The sequence below is a fragment of the Vigna unguiculata genome, chromosome 9 (assembly GCF_037176805.1).
Source record: "Vigna unguiculata cultivar grain cowpea cultivar isolate G323 ecotype 2 chromosome 9, ASM3717680v1, whole genome shotgun sequence".
In the NCBI taxonomy this organism is placed as follows: Eukaryota; Viridiplantae; Streptophyta; class Magnoliopsida; order Fabales; family Fabaceae; genus Vigna; species Vigna unguiculata.
The window spans coordinates 26900640-26923953 of NC_140800.1; the positions used below are offsets into that span (position 1 = coordinate 26900640).

Below are 23314 nucleotides of genomic sequence, written 5' to 3' on the forward strand. Positions count from 1 at the left end.
GTGATGATTAATACAAACTTACACAAGCAATACTTCCAACAATTTAGCTTAAGGTACATTGACCCACAACACAAGAAACCAAGGAAAATCAAACTCAAAGAGAAATGATGGACAAGGGACTCAAGCAAAGCGATAATGAACAATTAATGACTCTAAATGGTAAGAACTAAGCAAAGCAAAATGCAAAAAGTGCATCAGAAATTCAACCAGAAACATGACTAAAGTGCCACAATTTTGCACCAAATAATACTCCAAAATAGCACCAAAAATCACCTCAGGATAGCATCCACGGTGGTAGGCCAAAGCAGCAGTAAAAGATGAAAAACACTGCATTAAATAACTGCTGTTTCAAGCTTCAAATCAGCACCAAAAATAGCCAGGACAAACTCTGCACTGCTCCAAACAGCAGACGCAACTAAGCCACATGTACCAATTCAAGAAAAACTTATTGCACCGCTTTAAGCTAGGAGTGTGGCTGCCACGTTTTGACTTCGGGTTAGCTTTGGTTGCTGCCACACAACTGCTTCAAAAAGAAAACAAACTCCTCAAGGCTGTCACGTAAATGAGTTTGCATGTAAATGAGTTTTCTACTCTACAACTTTTCAAATTTTGCTGCTACAGTAGTAAAAGGCTCGCTTAAGCCTTGGCAACTCTACACCGAGTGGAGCAAGAAGCCAAACACAATGACAATAAACTCCACCACCTTTTAAAGAAATCTGCTCCACCATTTAAACCATAATTATTTGACCAAAAACTGCACCAAAAACGAATTTATGCACCGAGAGGACTGTAATGAAACTACTGCACGAAATTAGATAAACCAATTTTCTTCCAAGATTGCCAGAATTCCCAAAATCCTGTTGCTACAAATTATTTCGCTTAAGCGAGGGGGTTGATGTCCAACACCAAAGAAAGCAGCATCCATTTCCCAATCTGCACCGCTTGAAAATCTCATTCCATAACTCGAACCAACAACCAAGATTAATGATGTATAATTAGACGCATGGCTGCCGAAAAAGGAATTGTGTTTCTTGATGCCACTGGACGTGCCAAATTCAAATGAAGACTTCCTTTTGCACCAATCTCACTTTGGATAAAGGGAAGCAGCTAAAGCACCACTTACTTACTGCCTAATACAATTTCTACACTGAATTTTCGGCAAGCACACTACTCATTCAATTTTTTTTTATTAATTGGCTGCACCGAATGCAAACAAAAGTTGTTACAACAATTTACGAAACCAGCAAGGATCACTAGGCTATAACATCTTTATGTGCTAAATTGGACCAATGAGAAAGCAAAAAGCAGTCACACTATCACTAGCTCAAACTGAATGCACACCAATCTGCTGCACCGATTGGACCAAAAGGAAATGGGTGTCCCTTTTTGCTGCACCACTTAGCACCTTTACATCACTGCAAGAGGACTTTGGTTACTGCACAAAATTTTCATTGCACCAATTAAGCAAGCAACGAGCCCAGCAAAGTCACCACTGCCAACATATGAAAGGTTAAGCTTGCACCGCAAAAAGTAGCTGCTGCAATTGATCTATACGCTACATCAAATGGCAACACTAGTGAACCAATCACCAAATTAGAAGTAGCTTGTTTTCAGATTGCAAGACTCAAATGTGACTGCTGGAACGTGCTAGATAGAACCACATCACAAGCTTCAAAATTTTTGCATCAAATTTTGCACCAAGAAACTTGAAATAGTTGCCACTGCCATTCAAATCTTGCAGGAAAATTTTAATTGCACCTAATGGATTTAAGCAAGCTGCTGTCAAACATAATTCATAGGACGCTGCTGAAAGCTTCCTGCACAGGAAGAAAAATTGCACTGAAAGGAATTCCTCTTCCCAATTTGCACCGCCTCAAGTTGGCTATTATAGCCTGCCAATCCAACCACTACCGCACTGCCCCGCACAAGCAAGGTTCTACAGCTGGCACCGCTTCAATTTTTCAGCCACTACTTGATTGCACCGAGAGTAGAACAATTCAATTTTAGTGTGATTGCTACCCCTGCTTAAACCTGAAAGTTGTTGGCATTTGCAAGAGGCAAAGGAGGCTATTGTTGTGCACACTGAATGGGCTAAGAAAGCTACTATCCAAGAATCACTTCGCCGTCTACAAGCTTGTCCCAAACTAAAGAAATTGATGCACCAATTAATGTTGCAGGAAACAGATCTGGACTACATCGAAAGCGCACATTTAGCTTGGCCTTAATGCATAAAAATTGGAATGGTTGCCACGTTGAGATAAAACCAATTTGCACTTGAGCCAATTTTCTGCACCGTCTGAACAACAAGGTGTTGTTGTACCGCATCAAGCATCACGCATGATAATTCCACCTCAAGCCTGACAACTTGGTTATTCCACCGTTTGAAACCAAAAAGTAAAGGACTAAACCAGCTACTGCACTATGCTATTGCAATAACACATAAGCTGCTCCCACACGATAAACTTACACCAACCCACTTCTCCCGCCAACTGAAACAAAATTGAACTTGAACACAATTTTTTTTTCACCGACGCAATTTTGCAAACACTTGGTACTCATGAATTTCAAGAACACAAGCTATCCACGAATGGCTACTCGGCGTGCCAACCAAAAGCTTCCAACAAGAGAATCAAAATATTTTAGCAGCCTTTTGCAATTGGAGACCATTCGGGGGGTTTGACAAGAACAACTACTAAATGGCAATTCACTACCATGAAAGACCATGGAAAGGCCACTTTGACGGAGTCATTTTGAAGGCCACAAAATTGTGCCGCTATGGATAAACACTCTCGAAGGATCAATTAACCGAGCTCTGATTACCAGATGATGAAGGATCGTCTCGGATTTCGCGGTGAGATTCGTCTAGAACGAAAATGGGTATGAACCCTAGAACGAATGAGGGAAATGGAGGACATCGATTTAGGAGTTTTCGGAACGGGAGGAATTCACGCCACTTGGAGGAGATTCCAAGATAAGTGAGGAAGATCTGCCACTTTGAATCGAAGATTCAAAGATAAGGATCGGTGGTTCTGAGGAGAACCTCGAGACTTGAGAGAAAACTCATTGTTTTATAAAACTCAAATCTGAATACAAATGTGTGTCACACGGGCTTATATACTATGGGCCGAAACACAAAAAGGCCCAACACAACTAAAGGTCCTATAAAGCCCAAACAAAAAAAAAACTTTACAAAAATTATAAAAGAGTTCATATTCTACGATCTGAATCTAATCTGAGATCTCTTTTAAGGTCTTGGGCATGATTCCATCAATTGCTTTGAAATCCTTGTGACGATACCGAACCACGCCTCCATCAGCAGATTTGTTAGTGGCAGAAACAAATGAATGAGAATTCGCAGAAGATGGCTGTGACGGAGGATCAGTGTGCGCAATAACAGCAGATCGAGGAGGACGACCATGTAAGTGATAACACCGATCAATTTTGTGGCCGAACTTGCCACAATGATCACACTTGTGACGCCCTTTCTTCGGCTTGCGTGAGCAGTGGCGATCATCACGGTGAGATACCAAAGTAGAGGAATCATTGACATGGATAGGTGGATCAGCGGAAGGTTGATAAGGCACACACAAAAGGGTGGAACAAGTAGAGGTAAAATTGGGTATAATAGTAGAACCCAAAATCTGATCACAGACATGGGAATATTTTTCAACAAGCCTGTGTAACATCACAACCATGAAGAATCGTGATCGTTGCTCGATTTCTTCAACAGGAGTAGAGGCAAGAGGTAATACTTCATTGAATTCATGAAAAAGATCAGTCACCTTTGCCACATAATCTGCCATAGGATCTTGAGTACAAGAATCAACAACATTAAGCAGGTCGTGACAGACACCATATAGACGTTGAGTGTCATTGGTGTACAGTAATTTGGCATGTTCCCATACTTCATAAGATGTGTTGTAAGCATGAAACAATGGTTTCAAAGAAGCGTGAATCGTATTCTTGAGAACCATGCATAAGTAAGCATCAATTCTCTTCCAACGAGGAAACACAGTGGGATCAACATCAGTCACTTTGAGGGTAAGATGATCAAGATACCCCTGACTCTCAAGCCAAAGTTTAACGTCGGACGCCCATGTCGAATAATTCTTGCCATCTAACTTATCAATAGGCAATAATTGACATTTGGAGGAAAAATGGACGAAGTAGACATGGAGGTGACAAAAGTGGACGAAGCAGCAACAAAAGACGCCATAGAGGAGAGAAAGAAACCCTAAAATTTGAAAGTGCTCCAATGGAAACACGAAGCCCAGATCTTGAACGTCGAGGGAAAGAGGCGAGTGCAGCGGTGGTGATCGACGCCGAAAACTATGGGGCACAGAAGCGCATGGGACCTACGATGATCGCGAAACCAATGACGTTGGGGTCGCCTTGCCGAGAAGAGCACAACCGTGTGGTCGTCGATAAAAACTGGACCTCCGGCGACAACGATTGTGTCGGCCGACGGCCGACGAAGGTGGACGATGGACGACGGTGGAAAGCGACAAAAGTCGACGCTGGTAGTGAACCAGTGAGAGAGGCGAAAAAAATCCTTAAGCTCTAGATACCATGTTGAATATAGAGAAAATAGGGTTTAAGACTAATCTCCCTTGTGTAAAAAATATACATAGGGGTTGTATTTATAATACAGAAAATATGAGCTAAGCCCAAAATACATATGAAGACTAATAATAGTAGAAACATAAAATAAGATGTTAATGATATCTTAACAAAATGAGACATAAATTAAGGATTAAAGAGAATAAAAAAAGTAAGTTGAATACTTGAAATTGAGAGTAAAAATTTTTATGTGAAAAAATAAATAAACAAAGGAAGTAGAAATATTCAAATGTGAGACATAAAAATTATTTGATTTACTATAATTAATAATTACCATTTAAACATAACTTCACAACAGTTATGATAATAAATAAATTACCTTGGAGATTTGAGTGAATTTCATGGATATAAAACAAGTCAAACAATAAGAAAAAAAAAGAATAAGTGTGTAGCAAAACAAAGTTATATAATTAAAGACTAAGAGAATAATATATATATATATATATATATATATATATATATATATATATATATATATATATATATGTATGTATGTATTGTAATATGTACATGCGAGATCATCTCGATCTTAACATAATAACGGTATAACCATGTAGTGATATCTTAAAACCATGACAACTAAGTGTTCCAATATCATCTCAAATGTAACAATTGATATATTTTCTTAACCATATGACACCTTAGAAGGGACGACATCATGTTGGCCTCACTACAACTAACACCATGTCGGCCTAATTATAGCTAAGATCATGTTGGCATTGTTATTTTTCAAATATGGACAAAATTAAGAGTTAAACCATTTTACTACATCATTAGGCAAATAAACTTTGATGTTTCTAGTGTAGGGTCAAACATCCACTTAAACAATTTCCTGGTGTGCTCACTCTAATGTTGTCTCCTATTTGTTCGGGTAATCTAGTTATCAACCAATAGGTGGATACTTGCTAAAGATACTCTAATGCTAAAGTTAGTTCAAGCTCGATTGGTTTAAGCAGTTAATGTTGTAATAAATGCGTGATGAATGTTCCAACAACCATACTTTTGATATGTATTTATAGTTTTTCCATGGACTTTTGATTAGAAACGACCTAATTACAGTCCAAATCCATTTTGTTTACTGACTAGTTTAGACTAATTATGTGTTTAACTGATTTTAGTGTTTACCGATCAATTTTCTCCTTAATTGTTTGGTTATTATATCCAATTTCGTTCGACTGTATCAGTCGGTACATATAGTACAACGAGAAAAATCTAATTTTAAAATAATAGAGAGAAAGTCAAGGAATAAGAACCCATTAAATCTCAAAATTAAAAGGATTAAGAACACGTAAAGTCCAAAATTAAAGAGGTTCTACAACTGAGATAGAAGACAAGGTAAAAGTTAGAAGTATGTTTGTATTTATAGTATGAATAGGTTTACAATATAGCTAACTAAATTTTATATAGGTAGCTAGTCTACTAAGAGCTTAAGAGTGAGTCGTAAGGCTCATACAAAGCTTATTTCATAAGATTGTCCCATTAAGAATTGAATTGTGGCCAATTGGGTAGGTAAGATGACAAGTAATTGTTGCCCCCATAGGGTCTTTCCAATTGTCATCTAGCAATTTGAAGCAACGGGAATCTTATCTTAGTAACAATTTGTTTTGGATAAAATTAGCCAGCACTGAACGAAAAGCTTATGGACACCGACTATAGTATATACAAAATTAAAAGTTTGTCACTCCAGAATGTTGGAGAGAAGAATATCCAATTAAATTCCCTTTTTCTCCTTTCCTTTTCGATCCTCGTGTTAAACACCATAAAATAAAACTCATGATTATAGGGTAAAATAATAAAATATCTGAACTAAAAAGGTGGAATAAAAAAAGTCCCACTTACTTGCAGGTTTCTCGATCTCCACTGTTTCAGTTCAACCAACTTTGACTTGTGTCTCCCCTCTTTCCCGTATTTGCTACACTACGTCTCGGACCAACCACCGCGGAGGCTCAGATCTGGAATTGGAATGCTCGTATGAGCAGAGACGGTGTCGTTTCGATGGATCACCTCCTCGTGGCGTTGGGGGAGACGAAGGAGGAGAGGGAGGTTCGTATTAGGAGCCTATTCAATTTCTTCGACGCCGCCAACAACGGTTACCTGGACGTCGCTCAGATAGAGGCCGGTTTGTCGGCGCTGCAGATTCCGCCGGAGTACAAGTACGCCAGGGAGCTCTGCGACGTTTGCGACGCCAACAGCGATGGCAGAGTGGAGTACCACGAGTTCCGCCGCTACATGGACGACAAGGAGTTGGAGCTTTACCGCATCTTCCAAGCCATTGATGTTGAACACGACGGCAACATTATCCCTGAAGAGCTCTACGAAGCCCTTCTTAAAGCTGGTAGTGCTTTTTATTTAGGTTTCCGAAGACTTTTCTGCTCCTCAAATGAAACTTCTTTTTATATTGGCTAACTTACTCTTCAGTGTAGGATTAAAAAATTGAAACTAAAAAGTAGAGTGAATTCAATTTACGTATTCAAATTTTATAATAAATAAGTTTCATTAAAAGCTGATAACTATAGTTGATTGATTTTACTTTTAACAAAAACTATTTTTTTTTATTTTCTTTTTCATGGAATTGTTTACACAGACTTTTACCCCCAAATAGTGATTAGTTGTGTCCAATAAGAATTTTGCAAAAACTAAACGTGTTTAGTTTATGTTTGTTAGAATCAATCAAGCTTGTTCATGAAAGCAAACATGAATAAAGATAGAGAAAATGTTGCCTTTCTGTTTAGTTGAGAGTTTTTATACTAAATTTTACTATTCAAATTTAATTTTACTGTAACTTATCTGACAAAATTAAGGTAATTTGAAATCAAATTTGGAACACAGCGAAATAGAGTTGAGGTAAGACATTGGCATTTGATGTTTTGGCTGGCTGATAACGTTTTTTCTGAGGTAAGGCTGTTTTTAGTAGGAAACAGATTTATTGATTCTGTAATTGGAAAGAGGTTTGCTTACTTTTTTGACGGACATTTTATGCTTGAAGAATGTTAGAGTTAGAGCGACTTGAGATGTGTCTTTTTAACTTTGTCATGTATACTTTTAGTCTGCGTTCATTCTTTGGATCTGCATGATGCTTGAAACATGGGAAGGCTGGTTCAGTTTCTTATGATGGATTCTGTAATGTGTTTGTTACTTCTGTGCTTGCTTAGTTTTTGGTGTGCCATAATCTGCTCTAATCTGTGCACTTCTAGTGGATTTTGAAGATGGTTTTTTAATGTTCTTTATGCCTTTTGCGGAAGCTTTTTCAGTGTTATCTGTTTCTCCCTAATAGCATTTATAATAAGCTTGTGCAGCTTCAATCCTGCAGGGATTGAAATGGATGACGAGGAGCTTGCTCGCTTTGTGGACCATGTTGATAAGGATAACAATGGAATTATCACTTTCGAAGAATGGAGAGATTTTCTTCTACTTTACCCTCATGAAGCAACTATTGAAAATATATATCATCATTGGGAGAGGGTGTGCCTTGTTGACATTGGGGAGCAAGCTGTGATTCCTGAAGGCATCAGCAAGCATGCGAACAGGAGCAAATACTTTCTAGCTGGTGGAGTAGCAGGAAGCATTTCTCGTACAGCAACTGCTCCTCTTGATCGTCTGAAGGTGGTTTTACAAGTTCAAACTGCACATGCTTCTATCATGCCAGCAGTGAAGAAGATACTGAAGCAAGATGGTCTGTTAGGATTTTTCCGGGGTAATGGATTGAATATTGTGAAGGTAGCACCAGAAAGTGCAATCAAATTTTATGCTTTTGAAATGCTGAAAAAGGTAATTGGAGAGGCTCAAGGCGGCAAGTCAGATATTGGTACTGCTGGGAGGCTTTTTGCAGGTGGTATGGCTGGTGCAGTTGCACAGGCTGCTATCTATCCAATGGATCTCATTAAAACTAGGTTACAGACTTGTCCCTCTGAAGGTGGAAAGGTTCCAAAGCTGGGAACCCTTACAATGAATATATGGGTTCAAGAGGGACCTCGAGCTTTCTACAGAGGACTTGTTCCATCACTGCTTGGCATGATTCCCTATGCAGCCATTGATCTCACTGCTTATGATACCTTGAAAGATATGTCCAAGAGATATATTCTTAAGGACAGTGGTATGTTATTACTGCAGCCACAAAATCTCCTGAATTGGCTGATTTTATAAACAGCTTCAATTTTGTTTACGATAGATTAACTCTTGAAAGTTTTTCTCTTTGGAGTGAGACCTTTTACTCTTTTTTCTCCTTCATAGAACCTGGTCCTCTAGTACAACTAGGATGTGGGACAATTTCTGGGACTGTTGGAGCTACTTGTGTCTATCCACTGCAGGTTATTCGAACAAGGTATTTTTTTCACTTGTCAGTATTACTGTTTCTTTGTTCTCCTTCCCCAAAAGAATTGATTTGGGTGAAGCATCGTATTAGTCGCATTCTTTAAAGTTGTTATTTTTTTTTTTTCTTAGGATGTTCTTTATTGACAATCTTACATTACCATCTTTCTCAGACTGCAGGCACAACCTTCTAACGCTTCCGATGCGTACAAGGGGATGTTTGATGCCTTTCGGAGAACTTTTCAGCTTGAAGGCTTTGTAGGTTTCTACAAGGGACTCTTTCCGAATCTCCTCAAAGTTGTGCCGGCTGTAAGCATTACTTATGTGGTCTATGAAAGTATGAAGAAGAATCTAGGTCTGGACTAGAGTATGTACGGGTACCATCACAATACGTTTCCAGGCAACAAAAAAGCACGTTTTTAAGTATCGAGAATTCAGCTTAGCCCTAGGCACAACGTACTTCCAGAGTCGTGAAAATTCACATTGCAGGTAAAATTTATTTACTCAGTATACCATATCTCATGGTTTGAGTATAATGTGTTGCTGATGCAATTGTACTGATGACATTTTTTTTGTAAGTCATGAATCGCTGATGATGACGATAAGAAGCTATATTAGAAAATCATTCATTCTGAGGATACCTTAAAACAGGATTTTGTTGTCAGAAGCTGAGAAAGTTTTTCTCCTTGTTTATGTGAACTACGTCTGATCGAGAATTAATGCTATATTATTCTAAGATGGAAAAATACCTTGCCATAACTCATGCCTAGAGAGATGGTTGGAAAACAACGCCATCTGATGGCTGAAAGCTTTTGGTAACACAAGCATGCGAAATACTGTATAAAACAATATTCTACGATGCGTTCTTCTGTCACGAGCTCATCTTCTGGAAATTTAGAATTTACAGCTGTTTGAGCCAAATATTCAAAGGTACATAAAGTATGTGTGGACGAAGAAACACAACAGAAATTATCACCATTCATAACATAGCAATCAGTTCAGACTATCCAAATGTTTAAATTAAATTATTTATCCAACAATACCTTCATTTTAACTTAAACTAATTTATTAAACGAGTCTATCTATTATGTACCAATGAGTGCTATATACGTATCTTATATTTAAGCATATTGTTATTTATTTACGAGCTTAATTAATTGTTACAAAATTACCAATTTTAATTATTTTAACAATACAATATAAAAATAAAACTTGTCGCCTCTTTTTCACTGACTATTTTCTTTCTCTGTAGTTCATTTTCACGCAACCGAAAAGTTGATTCTTTGAAAGCTGAAACTTTAGTATTAAATCTTAATTTTAATATTAAAATAAGAAAGATGATTCTGTGGAACCCTATTCCTGTGTAATAATTGTGATTTGTGTTACGAAAATATTATTTGAATAAATTTGTTTTGATCCTTTCCCCTTTTACACTAACTATACCTAAACTATATTGTTACAACTAATTTTTGTTATTTCCAGTCATGACGTTTAATCTTCTGAAAAAAAAAATTCTTATTTTACCAACAAATGTTATTTATTATATGTGAACATTTTCTTTTTCAATTAAGCATTTATTTTGAAAGATAAATAACCATGGTATGGAATACTTAAAATGAAATAAACTTAATAGTTATATGAAAGAATGCTAAAAACAGATATAAAGTGGACGTGCCGGAGTGGTTATCGGGCATGACTAGAAATCATGTGGGCTCTGCCCGCGCAGGTTCGAATCCTGCCGTTCACGCTTTTACTTAGATAATTCTCTTTTTCTGTGTTTTAATTTTAAAAATTTCAGGAAAATAAAATATATTATAAACGAAACATACTTTTAATCTCCTTTGGTTCTTTTTCAAGTCTTACATTTTATTTTTCTTCGCAAAACCAACTTTCTCTTCTTACTGATTCACAATTTCCAACTTTAGCAAAACTTCATTGTTGTTTGCCTATAAACAGAGTTTGAATAATGATTGACAACCCAAGATTCATTCACACAAATTTATGCTTGATCACACCGAAAAATAATGTTATGTTGACATTTCAGAAAAGAGAAAACAGCTTGTACATTGAACTCCTTTTTCAACTTGCTTTGACATGTCGGGAGGTAATTATGTCACATTTTATCTATGGAATGAAGTCAAATAACGTTAATGTTTTATCTCTCGCATTAAGAAGCAAGCTAATAATATATATATATTATCTTTTACTTTCTTTGTTTTCTGTTGCTTTCCCTTCTCTTTTCTTGCTCATCATGGAGGATGTAATCTACATCCCATTGTGCAATAACTTTTTGTACATCCATTCCGGTGAGAATCTTGCAACTAGTTTAGTTTCCCCTGTTTTTGATGCTAACAATTATCATTTTTGGAGTAGAACAATGGTTACAACCCTTAGTGCAGAGAACAAAGTGGAGTTTAGGGATTGTATGAAAATGATCCATCTACCTTGCTTGGCATCATTACATAAATATGGTAGTATCTTTGGTTATGTATTTTGTGTTTGTGCCCATATGATAGTATGCATGGACAAGGTAGAGAGGAGATATGGAGCGACCTCAAATCTTGATATTTTTAGGAAGACCTTCACATATTCAAACTTCAAATGGACGCTTCCTCTCTCAAGCAAGGAAACCTTGTTTTTAAACAAACATAGAGTTATTTGGGATGAACTTGAGAACTTCATGCCTAACCTCATGTGTGTTTGTCACAATAACTTCTTGCATTGTTCTTTCAACTATTGTACTTATTTGATCCAATAGAGGATGTAGCCCACTACGATCCAGCGCACCCTATTGGCCAGAACTCTCCCATACCTGCTAATCTCGGTAGTACGATTGTAACCGTTCCGTATGTCCAGTAAAACATCACGCCCTATCAAAATATCACAGTAAGGAAATTGCCATTTGGCATAACAGGTAATGTCACTATAAATAAGAACATTTTATTAAACCAAAGGACACCTCAATATATACTTATACTAAACCCTGTTTTATACAATAGATACAAATTCCCCTACTGACTTAAGTATTAGATAGTCTTTGCAAGTGAAGCTCCACCCATTAGAATGACAAAGAAGTTGGAATCCAGCTGTAGGATCCTGGTGGACAATTATCCAAACCTTACCACTTGCATTTAGACCCCTAGTAAGATCAAATATACATATCTCTTATGTTATCCATAACTTGCTTTTTCTAATGTTATCCGTAACTTGCTTTTTCAATCTAATCTTACTCAACAATTTTGTTGTTATGTTGTTCATGTTGTATACTTGATAAACTGTATTCTTTACACCATTCCTTGACAATATCTCTCCTTTTACAAAATTATGTGACAAGCCTTGTAATGTTGCTAATCTTAAAGTTTTTACCTCAATACTGGATAGATTAAACAAAAGATGGATAAAACTATGGATGGATATAAAGTCATAACTATTGTAAGGGATCTACTCAGCTTGAATTTCTTTGATACCTTTACACCTGTAACCAAGCTAACCACGGTAAGAAAATTATTTTCCATTACTAAAATTAACATATGACATCTTAATATAAAATATAGTTAAATATGTTTTTAGTCCTTTAATTTTGGGTGAAAATTGAAATTAGTCATTCTTCAAAAGTTTAGTCCAATTTAATCCTCCAACTTTATAAATGTTTGGATTTAGTCATTTTAACCAAATTTTGTTAAATTTATTTGATATTTCAAACACTTTTACAAATAATATTTGAGTTGTTAACACCGTTTGACACATTTCCGCTTCAACGTTAACTAAAAACTATCATGAAACGTATTTGAAACGTCAAATAAACTTAACAAAATTTGGTTAAAAGGACTAAATTCACACATATCTAAAGTTGGGAGACTAAATTAGACTAAATATTTGAAGAGGGACTAATTCCAATTTTCACTAAAATTTAAGGGACTAAAAACATATTTAATCCTGTAAAATAATCTATCATATATATATATATATATATATATATATATATATATATATATATATATATATTTATATCATGCGATAGACATAACTATTGTACATTATCTTAATATAAAATTATTTTAAACAAAACTATTTCTTATTCATATAAGACATATAACTCTGACTTTTGTACATCATCTCTTTCAATTTTTATCTTTTAATACTTCATGTACCAAATAAATAGAGAGCACAAATAAAAAAATACTGAGAATTTTCATTCATTTTCTTATAATTTTTAAATGTAATATTTAATAACTATTTTATTTTAAGCTTAAATAGATTTTGGTTAAGTTTGTTCAATTTGATTTCTCTCTTTTTTTTCTTAGCGTTTAATTTGGTCTTTCTTTTGCTAAATTATGTTAATCTCGTCATTTTCGTTGACACCATTTAAATTAATAACGACAGAGTGTACAAGTTGACATGACACTGATACGTGGACTGTTTTAATTATGACTATTTATATTTTGTTCAAATAAGTCCTTATTTGTTAATTTTGTTCAATTTAATTTTACCCTCCACTTCATTACCCTCAATCTCTACTTCATTATTACCATCACCATCCACTTCTTCATCACTCTCACCCTCCGTTTCATAACCCTTCACCACACCCACCACCGGCATCGTCGCCACCAAGCTAAAACCACCCAACAATCACTATCACCACCACCACAATCACCATACAACCACCAACACAACCACACCCCTACAACCACTACCACCTCACTAAAATCACAATCATCATTACCACCCCACTACCACACTAACATCACACTCACCACCATTGTACTAAACCCACCAACAACACTCATAGATGTAGGAGTTTTAGTGTGATCGTGGTGAATGTGATTTTAGTGTAGTGGTGGGTTGGTAGTGATGGTGGTGATTTTAGTGTGGTGACGATGGTTGTAGGGGTGGTTGTGGTGATTGTAGGTTTAATTTGGTGGTAGTGATAGTTTAGTGTGGTGATGGCTGTAGTGGTGGTTGTAAGGTAGTAGTAGTGGTTTTAGTTTTGTGGTGATGGCGACAACAATAGTAGCAATAATGATAAAGGGTCATGAAATAGATGATAAGGATAATGTGAACCATATTAACCTCTATACTCAATTGTTATAAATTTAAATGACGGTAACGAAAAAAAAAATTGAACATAATTTTGAAAAAAAATAAAATTAAACACATAAAGAGAGACAAAACTGAATAAAAAAGAGTATTTAAACCTTTTTTTTATTTTAAATTTCGGATGTCTTCCGTTATATCTTCATTAATATAAAATAGTCAACATTAAAAGATTTGTTTTTATAAAAAATACTTTTTTTTATCTAAATATATGATTTCCACTTTTTATTGAACAAGTTCTTTGAAGTTGATAAATCTCTTTTAATTTTCTTATCCAGCAATTAAATTTTGGTTTAATTATGCCTTTAGTCCCCATTTTGGAGTCAAAATCTCAAAATGGTACCCAAATTTTTAAAAGTCTCAAATTGGTCGCCTTTTTTGTTAAAACGTCTCACGTTTGCCCTTTCCGTTAAGTCAAGGTTGACGCCGTTAGAGGGAGTGCCACGTGTTAGTTCCTCGATTTTTTGAATTATTTTTGAATTATTTTTATTTTATTTTTTTGAATTTTTTTAATAAAATCAAAAAAATTGCCACGTGTCAAGCTGTCATTGTGCCACGTGGCAGTGACGTGACAATGACAATGACACGTCAGTATTATACTAGGTGTCATTCCCTTAGTCTCAATTTGGTCCCTTTATTATAATTTGTCTCAATTTAGTCCCAATTTTTGTAAAAATTAGCAATTTTGTCCCTCTTCAAATTGAAACAAAAATTAATTTTATATAAATGTTATACAAATATTTTTGTTAAATTTGATATTTTTATTCAAATTGATTTTTTATTATATATTTTTAACATAGCTAAGTTTATTTAAAATTATGTTTCACATTCAACTTTACTTAAAATTGTTTTCAAATTTTAAATTTATGTGTTTTATTGTTACATGAACTAGTTAATTTATGAATTTTTTTCTATTAACATTTTTTTCTATTAACAACTTTTAAACCATTTTAAATAAAGTTCAATGTAAAATATCAATTAAATGAACTTAATTTGGTTAAAAATATTTACTTGAAATTTCAATTTTGATGGAAATATTTGTGTACATTTATATAGAAATTAAATTTGATTTCAATTTGGAGAGGGACAAAATTGCTAATTTTTACAAAAATTGGGACTAAATTGAGACAAATTAAAATAAAGGGACTAAATTGAGACTAAAGAAATGACACCTGGCGTAATACTGACACGTGTCACTGTCACTGCCACGTGGCACAATGATAGCTTGACACGTGACAATTTTTTTGATTTTTTAAAAAAAATTCAAAAAAATAAAATAATAAAAAAAATTCAAAAAAATAAAATAAAAAATTCAAAAAATCGAAGAATTGACACGTGACACTGTGACACTCCCTCTAACGCCGTCAACCTTGACTTAACAGAAAGGGCAAACGTGAGACGTTTTAACAAAAAAAGGGACCAATTTAAGACTTTTAAAAATTTAGATACTATTTTGAGATTTTGATTCCAAAATGGGGACTAAAGGCATGATTAAACCTTAAATTTTTTAAATTTATTTTTAAGGACACATGTCCAAAAATGGAGAGATGACTTAACACATCATCTGCTACATAAAAAAAGTAAGTTAATGTCATTGAACATTCCAAATTGAATCCATGTTTATTAAGTATAAAGATATAAAATTATCAAATGTTTGAAAAGGATACTCTTATTTTCTTATTTTAAGTTTTATCCAGTTTAAAGATTTGATTGTGTTGGACAAATAACATAAATCTATTACATCCATATAAAGGTATGATAATTTGAAAATAGACCTCCAACTTGATAACCCATCCTGATATAAAATCTATTATTAATATAATTAATTTGCATAAACATGGTAATTATGTTAAACATGCAGTTTATCTCTATTATAACATTGTTAAACTAAAACAGAGAAACTTCTTATTAAGTTGTCTAAAGAAAACAATTGTCCCATTAACCTAAAGGCAAAATTCAAAACAAAACTTACAACGAATCCGCAGGACATTTTGTTTTTTGTTTTTTTCTCTCTAACTTAAAAAATAAATAAATAAAAATTGTCCAAACCTATAACTTCAATCCTGTTCTGTGAAGGTGAAGATGTCTACATTACATAATTTAGCTCCTCCTCTTACTGCTACACTCATCTCCGACCACCACCCTTTCTAGGAGGAGGAGCAGTGTCCTCCTCGTCTGACTGAATGTCTCCATACTGCCACATCCCACGTCTGCTGCTCTTTGCTTCTTCCTGAAAATTCTCCAAATTATCAATGGCTGATTGTCGTTCTTTTCTGTCCCACCTGTTTCTTTTTTCAGTCCTAGCAAGCCCTTCCTGGAAATTTCAGACAAAAACATATATTGTTAGATAATTTTTCCTCTATGAATATGGTGGACTTTGAAAGCACATAAAGTAAGAATGAGTAGTAGCAGCAATATTACCTGTAGCATGGCAGCATTAACGCTGATCTCAGCATCCACAGCAACAAGAGTTACGGCAAGAATTGTCCCAGTTCCCTGCCCTTTAACTTTTCCTCCCGAGGTGTCTTTTTCCTCAACTTTGGCCCTGAACTCTTTTCCACTGTTTAAAGTCAGTTCACTCAAATATTCAGCTGCTTCTTGCCCAAAATCCTCTTCCAAGTTTGGAATCTTGATGTAAGCAAGGCTGCACAGTTGAGCAAGACCAGGTGCAGCAGACACAGATGGATCAACAGGCCGTAGCTGACTGTAGGCTACTGCTTCTTGATTTCCATAATCAATGTAAAATACTTCAAACATGTCGGTGGGGGATTCAACTGGTCCTCGAGGGGTGTTCACAACCTACAAAATTCAATTATGAATAATCAATATAGAAAACATAACAGACACTTAAGGAAGAGACAAATTGGGTGAGTATCTACGGACTATTTAGCAATTCATCAACTTCTGTAAAATTACAGGACATTGTAGAAAGTGGTAATGAACATGTGTAGGTCATAAGATAAAATATACGACTACATGATTTTTAATTGAATTGTGGGAGATTGTGAACAAGAAAAACTGATGTCCCTAGGTGAAACCGCTTTATACTAATATATTCTTAACTTGCAAATCTAACGGTTCGCTTTAAAACCGAGAAGCAAATTACAAACAGTTCCCTTTAAAAATACATCGCATTGAAAGAATATCAACTTAAATGCGTGTCAAGAAGCATAGATAAAAAAAAAATAAAAATAAAAAATTGGGGAAGATGGGAACCCGAACAAAAGATCTACTATAAAAGAGAAAGTTGTGAAAAAATTGGGTCATGAGACCCAGAAGAGACTCAAGTTATGTATTGTTTTCACAAACTCCTATTTCACGGTCACATTTTCTTCTGCTACAGAATTGCAATGCTTAGACCAATATGGTAAGAACTTACCATTGCCCGGTACCAAGACTTGTCAGCATGAAAATAACAAAGGACTATGTCACCCTTCTTAGGATTGAAAGCTCCAATCACAGGAGCATCCTTCAGATTCAAAGCAGCTAGCTGTTGTTGAATGGATGCGATCTTTTGATCTCCAACTGTCTGGACATAGAATTTGCCACCACCCAAGACTTCTGTAACAATTACCTACCAATGTAATAACAGAACAAGTCATTCACCATTTTTAAGCATGAAAATGGTCATTAGTGAAAATATACTAATTCCTGAGCACCTTAAGCACTTCTTGCTGTTTGTTTTCTATAACTGAATCATTGGATACTTCCTCTCCTTCGACAAAATTCTCCCATATCTGCAAAACAATTTACTTTAGAATAGTTAACAAGGAAATAATAGTGTTTAACGTAAACACCATATGACTCATTCTTACTTTCAGCTTTTGCCTCTTTGCAGATTGTTCAGCTTGCTGCAGAAGATGAAAATCAGGAATTCTATCAGTGCCAAAGGATGTTTGGAGTTTTGCAAGACCAGCTTCAAGCAGAGTAGCTGCCACATTGATTCTTGACTCCCACAAGGATCCCAAAAATGTTCCAGTTCTATCAACGGTTTCAACCTCTATCTGCAAACAGTAAAAAAGTATTTAACAAAACAAAAGCAACATACAGGAATCAAAACTCAGAAGGGAATTGAGTTACCTCAACATCTCTTTGCATTATTTTTCTCCTCATCAAAGCAATTGCTTCATCAGAATATGGTTCATCACGACCTGGACACCTGACTCCAGAAAAAGAGAAAGCAATGCTGCAAGTTTCTTTAGGAATCAGTACTTTAAAACGATGACCACTGAGCACGTATTCTACAACAGCAGGAACTCTTCCACTTCTTTTCAGGAAAGGACAGAAGTCTTTGGCTTTCTTAACAACATTTTTGTGTACCGTGGTCAAGTCTGTTATATGCATCACTGGGGGATCCTTGGCAGAGTGGATGCCTTTCCTTCCTGCAGTAGCACGCGATTCAGCAGCAAGAAGTGCATCATAATAGTTAGATCTCTCTTCAAAGTCACGATGTCTAATGACAGTTCCAAAACCACGACCAACAACCAATTCTGCAACATTCACACCATTTTGCTGACTTCCAGCAGATGGAGCAGCCGACACAGCATCTTCATTGTCAACCTTTGCAGTGGACAATAAAAAGACTGATCCAAAATCCATTACTCTGGAATCAGCACCGACTGATGGAACTACAGATCCATCTGTGGGAGAAACCTTCCTAGAATATTCCATCTGAACATTGACCTGAAAAGATAGCGACAATCCATTACAACTGAATTCAGATATGATATTAAAAGAAGTTATCATAAGATATTTTCATACTTGACGACCAATGAGGCGTGTTCTCAAGAATTCCTTTGCTTCACGGGCATAGGGAGCTGGTTTTTCATCGCGCCGAGGATTGCCCATTTTTGGACACCTGATACTTGAAAGGTTAACTCGTCTCTCCGCTAGTGGACTACCATATGGAATGGAATCATCAGCAACAACAACACAATCTCCACTCACAACCTCAACCACCTGTATAAAATTAAAATGTTATTTGAGTGAAAAGAATAACCATTCGATATAAATAAATGTTAGAAATATTTTACCTTGCCAGAAAAATTCTGATTATGAATTGCCTTTGAATTGGAAGGTGGTGGTACATAGTTTGTCCACATCCTTAACCTGTTTTTCTTAGCCTGTAGCTCTGCAGTTTTCAGCTTTCGTTTCGCCTCTTCTTCCATCATGTTGGCACTCCATTCAACATATTTTGCATAACCCTGTTTGATTAAAAATGTGAAATGAGAAGGATATTTGGTACATGACTAATATTTCATAACACAAAAAAAAAAAAAAAAACAAACAAGAAGAAACACTCTATACATCTCCCCTCTAGAAAAATATCTGGAAAATCACTTCAGCAAAGTCTAAATTCAAAACAGAAAAAGCTAGAAAAATCAGACTCCAACAAAATGTCATGCAGAAAATAGAACCTGGAAATGTTATTGCATTAAAACTAAGACAGCAATAAAATCACAAGTATGTGGAGTCTATAGTCCCCCCAACCCCAAGCCAATAAAGCTAGTAATGATACCAAGTATAATATTCCCCTTTTCAAATTCATTTAATCAAATACTAGATTAGAATTTCAATACATTGTTAAAGATACTGGAAGAATATGTAATTCAATTTGATTAAATAAATTTTAGTAGTTGTTGTTCAGAGTATTTCCCAATTATATAAATAAGAGTGTTCACTTCCTGCATGCAAATTACACAAACAGAATTCATGATAAATTACACAAACAGAGTTCATTTCATGTCTCTGTTGACTCCGTTTTCACAACATGCATATTTTATCATGCTCATCATAAGTATAATTTACCTCAACAAGAAAAGACTAAGTACAAATATAAGGGAAACAAAAAAAACTTGTTTCAATCTCAAATAAACCAGTGAACAGTAAACACAGTCATGTCCACCATGGATTAATTTAGAACAAATAAATAATGCTAATATCACCCCACCCACGGGAATTACATACGTTTTCTACAAGTTCCAATGCCAGGTCCTTTGCGGATTCACCATCAGGATAATACACTGATCCAATTAAATTGCTGAACTTATCAACACCCTCCAATACAATCCGAACCTGCATCCCATTGGATTAACAAGAATTTTAAAATGCAAATGTACCCATTGGGATTAACAAAAATTTTAAAATGCAAAAGTAATGTAAGTCATAGAAACATGTTACTTACATCTCGATTCAATACACGCATTTCAGTGAAAAATTTAGCCTCATGTGCAAAAGGATCAGCAGCAGTTTCTGTAGCTGTGGTTGAAACAGCGAGTCTTTGTGCAGATGTAAGTGCAGCACGTGGTTCCCCAGAAACATCACCATTGGTGTCATCAGATGCCAATTCTGATTCAACAACACTTTCAGGTGCAGCTCTCCTTCCCATTTGTGGGGACTAGGGTAAAGGGAAAACAATTAATTGTATGTGTAGATAAAGATAGTAGCAATTAGCAATAGAATTTGACTCTTACCTGAATTCCAGCAACAAAAACTTGGACAAACTGAAATTGTGGGAGCAAATAGATTCGGAGAGTACTGCCATCACGAATCTGCTCAACAATTGCCTCCATGGGCAATCCCTTGTTTGCTGCTAACAAACCCATTGCATCCAAGTTACTAGGGTCACCAATGGCTGAACGTGGTAGATTTCTGATTGATGCCTCAGCAGCACCAGGAACCTGCAATCACCATAAAGCCATATATTGCTCATATAGGAGGAATTTCTTAACATTAAACAGAAAGAGTCAATTCACATCTCCAATTTTGATCCCATTCTAGCATCATATCCCTTATTAATTTAAATTACAGAAAGCCAATATCTTTAAATAGATTGTAATACAAGGGACAAGTTTTTTCATTCCTTTAAAACAAACTAGGCAAGTGGTCATTTCCAAAATACACAAGTAAATTACAAGCAAGTAACTTTAAGATAATGACAGCAGTAAACACTTGTTTTACATTATCAAAGATGCAAAGCACAACACATTTTGGTTTCCAAGCAAACCAAGTTGCCAGGACACCAATGAATGCACATCTGATTTTCAAATTTTTTGTGCCAAATGCATGCCTCAATTACAAATTTTTTTCAAAAAATATCTTCAGTGCTAAAGTGGAAAACCAAAACAAACAAACCTTACTCCACCGGCCAAGGCCTTCTTGTTTAGCTTGTTCTTCCAGGCGTAACAATTCTGCCAAGTATGGACTTGCTTCACCTTTCTGCTGCCCCTGTTCCCTTATCTGCATGCACAAAAACACCAATTCATGGACGGGTCAGTAAAACATTCCCAACATGGTACACTGAGATACTACAGCACAAAGGACACGGTTTTCAACCTTAACCCATCCTTGGGAAACAGCCAACACAGCAACATTTTTGTCCCCGAGAAAAACAGTTCCGAAGTCTCGATTGATGGCTGGCACGTTGTAGTCCACTCTGAAGGTCACCTCCTGTTTCAAATTCCAAAATCAAATCACGTAAGGCACACACCACTCTTCACCAGGGAAAATTATTAGGTAGTCCAAGACCATCACTTGTCTTGATCAATCCCGCCATGACGCGAACTCAATTTTTCAGTTTATGATAGAGCATTAATAACGCCATGTGAAGATTAGTTCGTGCCATGATGGTCCTAAAATCCTAATAATTTCTCCTTCACCAGAAGGAGACAAAACCACAACACTCGATCAAATCCAGGTAGCAACTGAATGAATAAACTATATTTGAACGCACCTTCCCTATGCAGAGCTTTCTCAGAAATTCCCTGCTTTCCCATGCAAATGGCTCGTCCACACCATCTCTACGTGCCTAGAACAATTAGCAAATAATAAAACTAAAGCAATTAACACGCATTACACTATTTGACCAATTGTAAATAAAAGTGAAATAACTAAAAATACCAGTCTAGGTGCCATCAAAGAAGACAGAGTAATGGTCTTTTCAGGCAAAGGACCAGGTTTGGCGCTGGAAATTGCCACAATGACCAAACAATCGCCAGAAGGAACAGCCTTCACTCTTCCCCTGTACCATCCCGTGGCGCTGCTCGCTGCTGATGCCATTCTCCAACGATCTACAACAAAGACAAAACGTAAAAACAACCAAAACCAGTTTCAGCGACATTCAAAGCAAAGCAACAGAGATGAAATTAATTCAGCATAAAAAAATCAGATCCAGAAGAAAAAAAAAAAACTTTCATCACTGGCTTAGAGGTTTCTTAATTTCTTCCAATTTCGAAAATCAATGCACGAAATAACGAAATAACCAGTAGATTAGGGATCCAACAATTAAACTGAAAATGCAACCGATCAAGCAGAGTGCAGTGGATACCTTGAAATGGTTCAAGCTTTGGATCTACCAAATCCAAAAGAGCTGAACCAAAAGTCAAATCAGAAAATGACTAATCCTATGAGATTTTGGATCCAAAGTCAAACACAACTCCAGCAATACTAGAGTTTCCGGCGGAGGATCCAGAAGACTAAAACAGAGAGAAAACAGTAAGAGAGAAAGGTGGGTTTAGAAGAAACTGGCTTATATATATACTCAAAGATCATGAGGAAAATGCGAGCAATATGTGCGTAGGTGTGCGCCCCTTGTTTTTCGACTAATTACTAAAACTACCCTTTAACTGCACTAATATCAGATAGATAAGTAAATAACTATCCTCTGTTAAAAGAATCACATAAGAATATCTATTTATTAATTGTTATTTATTAATTCTTATTTATTGTAGATAATAGATATATTTTAGATACAAAAATCACACATTATCCTTGATTTTAGCTTCTCTAATTTTAAGTTTCTGTTTTATCCAAATCCAAATTCCAAAACATTTGCTTGTCTTTTTGCCTAATTATGGTGGTAAATTTAAATTTAAATTTAAATTTAAAATTTGTTTATTTTTTAATAAAGTTAGCTTCTTTTTTTGAGTAAAAAACAGTTTAAAATAAGATTGTTTGTCTTAAGTAAAATGGTTTTGTTATATAAATAAAAGTATAGCTCCTGTAAAACCACAATGCACTTTATTTAAAATGTGATAAAAATGCCTTAATAAAAAGTCAACGGTTCAAAGATATAATAAATTTAAATATATGTTCAATAAAATCTAATTTAATTATAATTATTTTGCAATAAATGTTGCTTCATTATCTTATCTTTTCAGAGTATATTTTTATCGCTTTAAACGATTCCAGTCATTCGATAAATTGAAATTTTAAAGAGAAATAATTTTTCTAAAGATTAAAATCTAAAAGAAATTATCATGAAATTATATATGTAAAACTTGTTCAACTGTAA

At 35.4% G+C, this 23314-nt stretch overlaps 2 protein-coding genes and 1 non-coding gene across 4 annotated transcripts; 2 read left to right on the forward strand and 1 right to left on the reverse strand.

The window, feature by feature from the left end:
* Nucleotides 1-6376: 6376 nt before the first annotated feature.
* On the forward strand, nucleotides 6377-9568 carry LOC114162999 (calcium-dependent mitochondrial ATP-magnesium/phosphate carrier protein 3-like). 2 transcript variants are annotated; one of them, XR_003599341.2, is made up of 5 exons: nucleotides 6377-6955; nucleotides 7931-8713; nucleotides 8851-8941; nucleotides 9102-9417; nucleotides 9508-9568. XR_003599341.2 is itself a non-coding variant. In XM_028047035.2 (4 exons), exons 1-4 carry the CDS (start codon nucleotides 6592-6594, stop codon nucleotides 9292-9294), a joined length of 1431 nt encoding a protein of 476 aa, XP_027902836.1. In that variant the 5' UTR covers nucleotides 6377-6591; the 3' UTR covers nucleotides 9295-9568. The 2 variants fall into 2 exon arrangements, 1 of the variants encoding a protein (XP_027902836.1); XM_028047035.2 differs by having other exon boundaries at nucleotides 9102-9568.
* A 1025-nt stretch (nucleotides 9569-10593) lies between these two features.
* Nucleotides 10594-10675, forward strand: TRNAS-AGA (transfer RNA serine (anticodon AGA)). Its single transcript has one exon. It is a non-coding gene; the product is annotated as a tRNA-Ser (tRNA).
* A 5226-nt stretch (nucleotides 10676-15901) lies between these two features.
* Nucleotides 15902-22543, reverse strand: LOC114163110 (ribonuclease TUDOR 1-like). Its single transcript, XM_028047199.2, has 16 exons — nucleotides 22349-22543; nucleotides 21922-22091; nucleotides 21755-21829; nucleotides 21358-21471; nucleotides 21157-21261; nucleotides 20496-20702; nucleotides 20207-20419; nucleotides 19990-20097; nucleotides 19056-19226; nucleotides 18784-18981; nucleotides 18103-18705; nucleotides 17838-18026; nucleotides 17682-17759; nucleotides 17402-17596; nucleotides 16444-16821; nucleotides 15902-16336 (listed from the first exon to the last, which is right to left on the reverse strand). The coding sequence occupies exons 2-16, from the start codon at nucleotides 22078-22080 to the stop codon at nucleotides 16148-16150; spliced, it is 2982 nt and encodes a 993-aa protein (XP_027903000.1). The 5' UTR covers nucleotides 22081-22091; nucleotides 22349-22543; the 3' UTR covers nucleotides 15902-16147.
* Nucleotides 22544-23314: the final 771 nt, after the last annotated feature.

Bases quoted from the DNA above. Each gene is read 5' to 3' on its own strand.
- LOC114162999 (XM_028047035.2), top strand. From the start codon at position 6,592: ATGAGCAGAGACGGTGTCGTTTCGATGGATCACCTCCTCGTGGCGTTG. The intron at 6,956-7,930 runs GTAGTGCTTTTT...TCAATCCTGCAG, and splicing joins CGAAGCCCTTCTTAAAGCTG to GGATTGAAATGGATGACGAG. The intron at 8,942-9,101 runs GTATTTTTTTCA...CATCTTTCTCAG, and splicing joins CTGCAGGTTATTCGAACAAG to ACTGCAGGCACAACCTTCTA.
- LOC114163110 (XM_028047199.2), bottom strand. From the start codon at position 22,080: ATGGCATCAGCAGCGAGCAGCGCCACGGGATGGTACAGGGGAAGAGTG. The intron at 21,830-21,921 runs GTATTTTTAGTT...TAATTGTTCTAG, and splicing joins CTTTGATGGCACCTAGACTG to GCACGTAGAGATGGTGTGGA. The intron at 18,982-19,055 runs GTAAAATATTTC...AATTTTATACAG, and splicing joins ATCAGAATTTTTCTGGCAAG to GTGGTTGAGGTTGTGAGTGG.